Here is a 13159-nt window from a genome sequence, read left to right as displayed (position 1 = left end):
TTGTTCTGGACTGTTAAAGTAAGTGACCTGTAAAACTGTGCTGTGACATAGGAGGTTTCATAGAAGTTCACTGGAGTGGGAGGAACAGACTAGAGTAGAAGACCTGCTCTACCTCCTTTGCTGAAACTAAAACAGAAGTACGGCTGAGGAAGAAGGCAGCACAAGCTTCCATTTGTCTTTCTAGAAGTGGACGAAGCCGCTTGTGCCATTCTTGGGTGGGCAGCCACTACAGATCCAAGTGTCTTCTGTCTTGGCCCGGCAACCCATAAGATCTCTTGTGGCATTGGCTCCTTTGACAAAGAGAAAGCATGAGATCAGGGTGGGTTAGGATGGGTTTTATCTTGGTAGTGGTACTTGTATTGCAACAAAGTTTTGCATAACAAGATAATGTGGTTTCTGGTTCTTTTATACGTAGCTCTGAGAACCCCGAAGAAGCATAGAGCTTTAACTGGTGAATGGCCTTGGGGATGTATTCAACTGCCCCTATCTAAAGCTTAATCTCACTGTAAAATTCCGTCTGCAGCCAGGTACTCAGGAATCGTTAATACCGCTAAACGTCTTTGTGAAAAACTATCAGCCAAATGAATGTCAAATTATTATGAACCATCAGAACAAGCTTAAGCAACTGCATTTCGGACTTACCACAAACGCGTTCACGCTGCCCATGCTTCTCAATACAAGGATAGAATTAAGTGATCTTACTGTCCTATCAATGAGATTTTCCCTTTAGTTAAGTCTTTCCCTACCCTGTCATCCCTGAGTCAAAAAGGGAAAGTCTGTCAAAGACTTTGTGAGCACTTGGGGCCTTATTCCAGGACAAAATTGCATTGATCACACTTTCTCCAGTGCAGCCAGTGTTACAAACAGCCTTTCCTTCATGGAGGATTCATCCATGGCCTCAGGTCGGTCATCCCTTTATAGAGTCGAAACCATATAATTTTGACTTAATTTATGTACATCCGGGTCTTCTTCCGTCCCCCACCCATTTACCATCTTATTGCTGAAACCTTGATTCTCGCTTATATTATCAGTGCCTTCTTCACCATGGCCACAGTGTCAGCTACGTGGAAGCAATTCCGCTCCTCAAAAAACTGACAGACCCAAATGTTTTAACACATTTCTCCGCCATCTCTCTTCTACATATGCCTTAAAAATTGTGAAAATAGCAGTCACTGGGTGACTATCCCATTTTTTAGAATCATATTCTCTACTGGAGGGTACACAATCGTGTTTTAGAACAGAACAAAACACTCAGACAGCCCTACTAGCAGTCTTGGAAGACCTCTGATCCATCCAAGACAAGGGCGGATTTGCTGCTTTTTTATTGTTGAACTTATAGGCAACTTTAAATACAGTCTCACCTACCATCCTGTTACAGGATCAGAGTACGTTTAGCTGCTATGAAATGGCTGTGTTCCTTCTTTCCACCTAATAACTCTTCTTCCCTCCTCTTCCCTGTAAGGTCCCTCAGGGATTCTCTCTTAAATCACACATTGTTTAATGTTTACATGACACCTATAGCCAAGTTAATCTGGTCTGGATTTAACGTTTTATCGTATGCTGACAAAACTCAATTGATAGTATCAATATCAGACTCTCTTATGGCTGTACAGGATACCTTTAGGGCAGAGGTAGCAAAATGGATGAATGACAGCTGCCTCAAACTAAATAGCAAAAAACAAAAGTATTTCTGTTCAGCAAACAACTCTCAATCTGGTCAGTGACAGCCTTCAAAACTTGACCAACTTTATGTTCCCTCTTCACTGCTAGAAACCTGGAGACCCAATTTGATCAACACCTTTCTTCTGCTTTCCAGGTCTCCTCAGTATATTTGATGTAACTGAGAACCCTCAGGCAAGTTCTTCCCTTCCTGCCCCTAGTTAATTATGAAATCGTTGATCGCACCTTAATCACCATGCCCTGGATTACGATAACTCCTTTAACTTGGCCTTCTAGTTCCTCTAAGACAATGTCTTCAAATTGCCCAAACTCCAGCTGTACGCCGTATTCTGTCTTCCTCTGAGGCAGTCTGCTTCTTTTCACTTAAAATAACTTCACCAGTTTTCTGTACACAAGCACTTCAGTTGTCTGCGCTGTTTTCAAGGTGTTATCCAATAGAGGATAATCTTTTATTCCGAAACTCTTTCTGTAGAATGTATCTTCCTGTATTCTAAGCTCATCAAACTCCAATTCTTTGTTTCCCGAGTTAAAAGGTGTGAAATTGGGAGCAGGCGACTTGACTCCCGAACTCACTTCCCGTGGTCTCCGCCTCACAAAGTAGGAATCCACTTTCAAGACATACCTTAAAACGTGGCTCTTTAATTCATCTTAGCATATCTGCTGTGTTTCTCCATCTGTGTTTCCCTGCCTTGTACTTCGATTAGCAGCAGGGCTTCCTTTTTGGGTATGAGCCACACTCTTTAACATTTTCATCAATGCATTCATTCCTTCTGGTCCCACAGTGGCATAATACCTATCTGCACAGCGTGGATTCTGCCATGATTGTAGTACCGTCTTTTGGCGCAATTGCCAGTGTTGATGTACACATTTAGGGCAATTTGAATACTTTCATCGCAAAGGTGCTTTGCTTAATTGGGCAATGTAGTTTTTGGAATTAGAGTGATGCTTCGTGTGTGCCATTTTGTGTTTTCTTGCATGTTTTATGCACAAGGCAAGGGCGAAACTATCATAACAATGTGTGGTTTTCATACTGCAGAAATTTGCCAAAATGTTATATATATATATATATATATATATATATATATATATATATATATATATATTTCAACAAAGTGCTTGAAGCATTTAAGAGGCACACAACAGTTCTCCGCCCTCCGGGCTTCCAGTTTTAGCATGCCTTTTCCACTCCTCTTAGTTCACTCTGCCCAAAGCCTTTCAGGGAAATATCCCCTTCCTCATGGGCTGCAGTAAAAAACACTCGATGGAGGCTTGATGAAATAAAAGGTCATTAAATGCTAATGAAGCCTGGGGTACCTGGGGTAGACTGTATACAAAAATCTTAAAGCAGTGCTTCTGTATATCACCAGATGATGCCCTGTAGCTCTTCTGTGACGCTTTACTTCCCAAGAAAGTGAGGGAGCAGAACCGCTTAGAAGTGTCACCCCTGCTAAAGTCAGTTCCTTTCTTTCCAGGCCTTTTAAAGTGGATCTGGAGCTCCATTTCCAACTTAGTTGGCCTTTCTATGACTTCTGAAATTTCTTTGACACTACAGTAGGGAAGATCTTAACCCCCGATGCCTAACATCATTCATCTTATTCAGGGATATCTCTACTATACTGTGTTTGGAGGGTTGCAGTTTACTGTGAGGGAGTTTGACTGAGAGGAGGTAGCGTCTGGACTTTCCCCTCTGATCTCAACGCCATGTAGGTTCCGAGCGGTGACAGGCTAGTTTTTTATGCTCTAGTGGCAGGCATGTGTGGAAACCAGCATCCCTGTAAAGCTGGTTCTACTGCATGTCTGTGCCATTCTAAGCAGGTGAGCTTCCGATTGTGGGCAATCTGTGCTGTTTCTGCCTAGTTTAACCATTTTAACTGTTGCTGTGTTCAGTTGTTTTAATTTTTAGCGCACTCTGTACTTTAGAACTCTAATTCAACTATACTTGACACATTCATCTCTCGCAAGATTACTGGTATCTTTGGGATCACACAGGGTTTCTCATTTTCTCCACATCACTTTAACATCTATGTGAATCCCCTTGCTGATCAGTTGGTGAGTTGTGGAATCAAGGCGCTCATGTACGCCGACGACAGTCACTGGTGAAATTTGAGGATTATGAAGAGTCAACAAAAACTTAAATTTATCCTTGTGTGGATAAAGAACAACATACTCCAGTTGAACACAGATAAGAAGTATATACTGGTAGTGAACAATTCCTGTGATCTGTGGTTGGATAAGTATTGGCCTGTTGAACTGGGATTTCCTCCCACTTAGTTTTCAGTGGTAAAACATTTAAGGGGGCAAGATTGGCGCTTACCTCACTGTGGCTGAGCAGGTGTCAGTTATCTTTCTGTCCTGCTTTTACCAACTTCGCATTCTGAGGAAAAATGTCCTCTTACTTTGATTTTAACAGCAAGCGATTAGAATCCCGAGCTTGATAGAGCCCAGACTAAACTATATCAAATTCGTTTCTCCCTCTTTCACAATTCAGAAACTACATACTGCCAGTTACAAAAAATTCAGCACCTCATTTTCTCACTGGGTTCTCCATATATAGTCACATTCATTCCGTTTTGGAACATATGTCTATGTTATGTTGTTATGTAGAGTATGTTCCGTCTGTTTCACAATAATTTTTTTAGCATGAATTTACATTAATAAAATGAAATATTTAATATAAATGTTGAGTACACTGAGTCAATGTCCATATCAACGTGCTTTGTATTGGTCAATATATGACCAGATAATTGGCTAGGTTTTCTTTTCTCAAATGTATGTTCCCTGCCCTAGGATTTAATATTCTTTGCAGGGGGTCCCATTTTTTCTCAATTGGTTATGCAGACATCACAGGAGATGGCACTGTAACCTGAGTCTTGTCACTAATACATAAGCATTACAATCCTTGATAAAATGCTCTGCTGCTCTATCCATACCTGGACACCAGAAATCTTCCCTTATTTTACATTTCAGTTCTCTGATACCACTATGACCACAACGTGTATGGTTGAGCACATTACTTCTCAAACACTTAGGTGCAACTAGTAATCCTCCACGTCTTACTTAGAATACCATCAACCTCAGACAGTTCTTCGGGAATTCTTGCAAAAGGAAAAAACTCATCTTGAGCATCATTTATCTTGGGCCAACCTCGAACAACATAGTCCATGGCTTTGATTAAACATTCATCTTCCATCAACAATTTCAACCATTCATTTTTACACAACCCTGCATCCAACTCCTTGTTCCAAGTGTTCAACATACAAACAATTTCCAAATCTTTCATCTTATCACCACACTCCTAACCTTCATCTTGCACCGGCAACCCCAACTCATCTATGAAAACTTCAAATCACAACTCGCCACCGCCGACAACATCAGCCAGCTCACAGCCACGAACACTAGCCCCGAGCACCTGCTCACCAATTGGGACCACCTCACAAATCCAGGAACGAGCTCCATCATGAAATCCGTTTACTCGGGAGCGCCCACATACCCCTGTCTCCACCATGTCTTCAACTTTGGGAACAAGACAATTGGAGATGCGCTCAAGAAGGTCTTGCACAATTCATCACCTCAGCCTCCTTTCCTGAGGACTGGAAACACACTAAAGTGACACCCCTACTGAAGAAACCATTCACTGTCCCAGCAGAACCAAAGAACTACCAGCCCATCTCCCTGCTCCCCTTTCCAGCGATTGTTCTCGAGAAGGCAATAAACCAGCAGCTCACCGAACACCTGGAACACAACAACCTCCTGGACCCCTCCCAATCCATATTTTGAGCAAACTATAGCACAGAAACAGCTTTGATAGCAGCCCCCGACATCAGGGCCCACCTGGACCGCGCCGAAACATTCATTCTCATCCTTCTGAACCGGTGATGCCACCTTTGACACCGTCATCCATCACATCTTTATCAATAGACTCCACCACATTTGAATTCAGGGAGAGGCCCTCAAATGGATCACCTCATACCTCACTGGAAGAACCCAGTGAATACGTCTCCCACCATTCACCTTGAAACCAAAGATTATCTGCGGCATCCCCCAAGGATCATGCCTCAGTCTCACCCTTTTCAACATGCACATGATCCTGTTGGACATCCCTGCCAATCGCTTAGGCTGCACAAGTAAAATTCTCTGCCCTAGTAAAATCTCACTCTCCCAGCGACCCAGCATACCCCCCACTTCTTGAGTCAGGCTGCGGAAGTAGTTCTTCTTGTGACACTTGAGTTGATTAACTCATCCGTCACTACTGGCTTAGTGCCACCACTTTGGAAACTTGCTATGGCGAAGGCACTACTGAATAAGCCTAATCTAAACCCAGATCTCTTCGGAAACTATTGCGCTATTTCCCTTCTTCCTGGGATAAGCAAGATCCTAGAAAAACATATTATGGTTCTTTCCACGTTCATAGAGTTCCACAACTTATTGCACTCCCCTCAAACTGGATTCCGGTCCCCAACATGGTGTGGAAATGTGCCTTTTAATGGGCACACTGGTGCAGGGGTCACCCTTCTCTGTCCACGGGTCCGTAGACCAACAAAATAGAGATTGGCACTGAAGCTGGAATTCAAATAACAAGTTTATTATTCACTCATGAGTGGGACCACATCCATACAACACCCTCAGGTGTGTCAGGAGATAGTAGTACATTGAATATACAGACCATGGTGCTTATGTACACATTTTGTTTCAGAGTAAGCATGTAGAAACAAGCTTAAAACATGTTGCTCAGTTGATCATTTGCCAGTTCCAATGCATGTCACTGGATGTACGTGCAACTCTTATTTTTAAGCTGTTGTTTGCTGGCATCTTTAAAAGCAATGTTTTACTTAGCGCTACACAGCGAAGAGTGGTCGTTTAAGTGCTCCAAATAAATAAAAAAATGTAAAGTTCCTCCATTTATTTCCATCGGGCGGATGGAAGGTGATCAGCCTTGCCAGGATTCAAACCTGCAGCCACTGCAGGTCTTAGGCCCAACGTTCAAGCCACTGAGCTTTCCTGACGGCGAAACACTATGACAATATGCAAAAAAAACACAAACACAAAAAATCAAAATGGAATGTTGTTCTTATTATTGTTTTCCATTTCTCAATCTGAAGTAGACAGTTATCGGTGCACTGCCCAATTTAATGAAAATAGTTTAGGTCCAGTTGATACGCAGCCTTGCCAGGTGTAGATTATTTGAATCAACTCTAGAGGAACAACATTTTATAAAGCTAGGTAGGTAAAAAAAAAAGTTGTTTATCGGACTATTTTTCTATTGAGTGGCGGACATTAATTCTACAGGGTCAGTACTAACTCAAACAATTTTTGAATCCTATTAAACTAGGCTGGGAAAGAAGTCGTTAACAACAGGGAGTAAAACTCTAACGGAAACTAATACAAAGAGGCCCAGTCTGAGTTACACAGACAAAAAGATTTATCGTCTTTAAACTTCATTTACCCTCAGAAACTAAACAGAGATGTAAAACCACAGTTCAGACTAGCACATAAAATGCGTTGTTTTACAGACTGGGTTCTTTCTCTCCGCCTGCCTAAACTCTATGGCAACCAGTCTGGGGTCATCCGTGGAAAACAAAGAGAAAAAAAGTAGCGTAAAAACAACCATCTTGTCACACAATTACATAGCAAATCTCGCGTATTCTGTCCATCGACGCCCACCGGATTAGTCTTGAGACAAAAGGCATTCTGCACACCGTTTGCGTGTTTTCATTAAGACGCCTCTAAAGGGGGTGGGGCGAGACCTGCCGGTGCCTGTCGCAACCACCCGGCTCATTTCTTCCTCCGAACGCCTTTTATCAGATCTTGGGCACGTGATAAAACGCAGGCCTCCTACTACCAGATACAAATATGAAGTCCTGTCTGCCTCAAGCACGGGACCTACAAACACAAACGTACAGCTTACAAGCATGATTGCACACAGGCTTAAACCGCTTGCAAGCTCGACTGCACAAACTCCTTTTAACCACTTCCCGAACAGGACATCAAATACAGCTCCCAGGAAATAAATTTGTTTATGGAAGGACAACTTTGTGTCGTCAACAATTTTCGCTTCTGGATTCAAGACCACAATCTAAGGTGATAAGAATAACAAACCTGTCAATCACCCAAATATGGCGATTCACACATTTACCATTACTGTAGTTTCTCACAGATTCTAGAAACGCCACACAGTATCGAAAAGATTGTGAAAAAGTCGGAGCTGCTCAGTTCAACTGGAACTGTCCAAGGAAATACACTTAACAGTCCAGGTTTTAACTTCGACTATGTCGGAAAGATGGCTGAGCGAGTTAAACGCTTGTCTATGGGCACAGGGCGGGGATGGTATTATTTACTGCCACGCAAGTTTGTTGACATCTACTGAGGAGCCTTCTGGCGAGTGGCAGTGCCACCTCGTAGTCATCCATCGATGACCCTTATGCAGGATGCACTGCCATGCCCATCTTATGAGAATTCTGCCCATGTAAGTGTTTGGTATGCTGACTCTCTAACAATAGGTACTTATCCTCAAAACGTATGGCCCATGCCCTCGAAAACGTAAACAAAAACCCGTCCTCTTCAATTCATGCACATGAACAGGGCTTAGATAATGGTTTGCGATAGTTCGACCATGGTGGGCTTCATTGTACCTCGGTATGTGATGGTAAAGCCAACAATACAGAGCAGTCGTCCAAATATTGCCCCCCCAAAAAAAATGAAAGTTTAAAAAAAAAAAAGGAGACACAGCCTGGCGGCCGTGAAACTGAAAGCACGTGAAAAAGCCTTTGATGCAGAACCTAGGGGAACCTAGGGCAGAAATTAGGGGAGGAGAATGGCTGGGCTGAGGCAGAGCGCAAAGCCTTTGATGCAGCAGGGGGCGGAGCGGGAAGAGCTGCTGGCGGCACCAAGCTGACGATTTGATGCTGTGCACGCGCATTTTAACTCATTGTGCTTGCGCATTGAGCTAAAAGCGCACATGCACTGCATCAAATCGCCAGTCTAGTTAAACTCTGTTTAAGCCCCTATAGTCTTGCAAGCTCAATGCGCATGCGCATTGACAGGCGAGACCTAAAAAATAGAAGGCACAGACCTACACCGGAATAGTTACTGACAAACATGGGCAGATGGGAGATCACTTAGTCAGCAGAGTGGGTGGGGGAACAGAACTGTTTACAACAACAGAAAATAGTTGACAGTTACATCTTTAACCAGGTGCATTTTAGCAGCTACAGGCCTTTGCTCAGCACATACATTGCTTTGGCCCAGTACAGAAGGAGTTAACTAAAGCTGATGACTCAAGCAGAATAGAAGGGCAAGCAACAGTGAAGACGGAAGAATTACATAGCTAACAAAATGGATGCCACAACCAAAATGGCTTCAGCTTATGCTAACGGAAATTATTTCAGATTTCCACAATGGGACAGAATCCACTCTTCTTGCGGTGGTCGAAGAGTCCAAAAAAAATCTTAACCAAGGAGGTACAGCGGCTATCATCCTTCTTGATCTTAGCTCCGCATTCTACACTGTTAATTATGACATCCTGATTAGCAGATTGAGGAATGTTGGAGTGTCAGGTGGTGTTATTACCTGGCTGCAGTCCTTTTTGGAAGATCTGACTTTTCAGGCCTTTGAAGGAGATAATATATTCAAGTGTATGTCACTCAGTTGCGGCGTTCCTCAGGGTTCGTCCCTGAGTCCTTCATTGTTCAATGTATATATGAGTCCTTTAACAAATGTCCTTCCATATGGTATTTAGATAATCACGCATGCTGATGAAACTCAACTGGCTGTAGCTTTAAATCATCCTGAGAAATTGTCATCTTGCTTAGGATCCTGCTTAGGAAAAGTAGCCAAGTGGATGGAATTCTCATGCCTCAAACTTAACAGAGAAAAGTCAGAGCTTATGTTGCTTGGTAACCCCCTCCCATTTCTTACCTTGGATTAGTATGGCCAAATTGTCTTGGCCCCGCCCCGTCCCTAAAAGTCAGATTTAAAACCTGGGCATGTGGCTGGACCGGTCCCTTAAATTTGACCATCAGGCGATGAAACTGGCTGCCACCTGTTATGGCATTCTAGAATGCTCTGTAAAGTTCTCCTTCGCTTCTTGGCAAGGAGACTCATTGTTCAGGCCTTGATTCTCTCCTGCCTAGACTATGGAAATGCCATGTACGTAGGGGGCCTTCCTATAGCCATAACAAAGTTGCAAATTATTCAGAATTGTGCAGCACGCATGCTGCTTAAGACCCACGAAAGCCAATCTGCCTAGCCTGCATTGAAGGCCTTACACTGCCTGCCGATTATGGAAAGAAAAAAACTTAAGTCCTTATGCATTGCCCACAATTCCTTCTGGGGAAAAGTGGCTTCAATTAGCCAGACCAACATCTACCCCTATCATCCAAACAGATGCCTTTGATCAACTAACCTTTGCCTAGCCTCAATTTCTAGATTAAAAAGGGTGAGAAGCGGCGGTCGCTCCTTTTGTTATAATGCTGCTAAACTGTGGAACACCCTTCCTTTTCATCTACGCTCAGTCTAATCATCTGGCTTTTCGGAAGCCTCTAAAAACCAGGCTCTTCCAAAATCCCACCCATGAACTTGTTGCTGTAAGTCTGTCGCCGCTACTAACGCTGGGATGGCTACGGGTGTAGCTACGCGCTCTATAAATATTTCTAAAAATCATCTCCTACTCCGACACCCAGCTCATCCTCTCGCTGTCAGAAGACTCCTTCATCAGCACAACCAACTTTCACAGCTGTATGATGAACGTCACCTACTGGATGAAGGACAATGGTCTAAAGCTCAACCCAGACAAGATGGAAGTCCTCATCTTTGCGGACAACACCTCGCCATGGAGCGATGCATTGTGGCGTACTGAACTCGCCCATCCCTCGCCCTGACAGACGATGCCCACAACCTCTGCAATGACTTGGACAGCAAGCTATCTATGAAGAAACAGATAAACGCAGTCCCATCCGCCTTCCTCCACACCCAACTCATGCTCTGCAAAATCTTCAGGTTGCTCCAAGTCAACACCAGAAGGACCGTCAGGCAGGCCCTCGTCACCAGCAGGCTGGACTACGGGAACACCCTCTACATAGGAATCACTGCATGCCTCCTGAGGAGACTACAGACAATATAAAACTCCGCTGCAAGAATCATCCCTGACTTCCCTAGACGGAACCCCACATCACACCCTGCCTCAGGAAGCTACACTGAATCCCGATCCAGAAGAGATACCAGTTCAAGATGTTGACCCACACATTTGAATCCCTGCACAATGAAGGGCCAACATACATCAACTAACGCATGACTTTCCACAAACTGACCAGATACCCACGATCCGCCTCCCTCTTCATCGCAGACACCCCCCCGAATCGACAGCGGAGTACCCTCCTTCCCACACCTGGTGGCCAAAGCTTGAAACGACCGTCCCCTGCACCTCAGTACTCCTCATCGCTCTGGCAATTCAGGAACGAACTCAAGACATGGTTGTTCGAATGAACAGATGACCATGAAGCAGTAAGCAACCGCAGCGCCTTGAGACCCTTGTGGGTGATTTGCCATGCTTTACAAATCCTTTGGAGGCTGCTCACCATGACGACCCTTGGCGAGTAGCACAAACACTATATTTGTTGCATAGTCCAAGGCGATTCTACAAGATGATTCTCTAGCGACCATTGCATGCCCCAGTGGGTTTTGCTCTGAACATCTCAACCCGGATGAGGACAGATAAACCCAATCATACAACTAAATCACAGCTCTAAGGTGATTATGATTATAAGGCCATAAACAGCACATTTATATAAAAGTGGATTCCAGGATGTGCCCCAAACTGCAGATTCATAAATGCGCTGTAATAAATGAAACTATTTGGTTAAGTGGGTGGATAGATATTTACCAAGAAGGTGCTATCCATTGGCATTTGAGATTCTTCTAGGCTATTTCGTCCAGCCCTGGAACTGGTAAAGTGGGCGATGGTAATTGTATTTCCTGTCTGGCAAGTCCCCCCTCTCCTGCAAGAATACAAAAAGCTTCAGGACATGGATGTATCTCCGAATAGAACAGGTTTACTGGGCTGTGAGTAGGAGCTGAAGGTCCGAACTATTCATGAGTCCTCGAATGGATTATCCGAGAGCTTCCATTTGAATTAAATTTAGCCCGACTTAATATATTACAGTGTAAGCAATACTCAAACCTACCAATGCCAAGATCTGACCCTGCTGCAAAATTACTGTGTTTAATGCAGTGAGGTCTAGTTTGAAACTGTTTGAGTTGTGGGAATCAGATATCGAGTGATGAAAAAGAGCAGTCATATACTATGATCAGATTGCTAGCACTTGCACTCTTCTGTACAAATATTTAGTTAGGTAGCTTGCGCGCAGCCTTTTGAGTTGGGAAAAATGCTGCTACTGCTCTTGCTTTTGATGTTAAACAGAGAAGTGGCCGTAATCAATGACCCTTTATTTTATTTTACATTGTTCCACATAGTATTAGGGATGTTTTACATTAAACTCAGTTCACGGAAATATATTCAGAAATGACTCACCTTACGCAGGAGCTTTGACATATGGTTTTGTTTGTATTTTGTTCGATTTTCCAGAATATGAATTTTAATCATCTGTAGGTATTATTTGTTTCAATGCATTCAATTAGTTAAATAATACTGTTGCTACAGCCTAGAAGACCTAGGCATGGGCGTAAACACTTTTTGGAATTCTCTGTATTTTAAAATGCAATGCGTTACCTGGTGAACACAGATCGAGAGGTGTTATCCAATATTTTATAACTATGAAAGTATCTGTTTTCTTTTGTGCTACAGGATGTGATATGGGCTGATTTTGGTTTCCCAGACAGAAACGGGCGAGAGAGCACGTTGTGGATAGGCACACAAGGAGCCAACACACCCTGCCACGTGGACACGTATGGCTGCAATTTAGTGGTGCAAGTACAGGGAAGGTAAATTACTCATGAAGATGAACGTAATCAAATAACCGATGAGATCTGCCCTAGACTGAAGCCACATTATTTTGCATTTTCATGAACATAGAAATTATTTGTTTGGCGTGGCTCCAAGCCTATAATTTATTTCTCTGACTGAATGATAAAAAATGTGTTCCAAATCTACAGAATACGTAGGTAGGTAGCATTTCTGAAAAGGTATATGTACCTTTGTAAACGTAACCTTTTAACCAGTGGTCGAAGGACATTAAAAAAAAGTATGGGAACTGTGACGCCGCATGCAATGCGGGCGGGGTCTAGTGAGCGTGCAGGTGGGGTCAAAGTTGTGACATAAAGAAAAAATTCTTAAAATTTTTTTGGGTCTTTCACGTTTAGGAATCTACATATAAAATAAGGCACAGTTTACATGAAAAATAAATAAGAGTTAGATTAATCAGTGGGAAATGCACTACAGTGCATGATGAAACCTCTAGTATGCATGCATTGCAGAGTTGTGAGTATGTGACCAGAGAGCCATAAAATTAAGGGCCATAGTTATTAT

General features: G+C 43.1%; 1 protein-coding gene across 2 annotated transcripts in view; it reads left to right on the top strand.

Moving 5' to 3' along the window:
* The window catches only part of HSPBAP1 (HSPB1 associated protein 1), a 1203084-nt gene that overhangs the window by 538817 nt on the left and 651108 nt on the right, over window positions 1-13159 (top strand). For both annotated transcript variants that reach the window (XM_086958822.1, XM_086958821.1), the window contains exon 6: window positions 12479-12615. In XM_086958822.1, the coding sequence (XP_086814948.1) occupies window positions 12479-12615 (137 nt within the window). The remainder of the gene's footprint in view (window positions 1-12478; window positions 12616-13159) is intronic.

The sequence above is a fragment of the Lissotriton vulgaris genome, chromosome 2_1, assembly GCF_964263255.1.
Source record: "Lissotriton vulgaris chromosome 2_1, aLisVul1.2, whole genome shotgun sequence".
In the NCBI taxonomy this organism is placed as follows: domain Eukaryota; kingdom Metazoa; phylum Chordata; class Amphibia; order Caudata; family Salamandridae; genus Lissotriton; species Lissotriton vulgaris.
The sequence above is the reverse complement of the archived record's forward strand: the minus strand, read 5'-3'. Positions and strand labels throughout refer to the sequence as shown.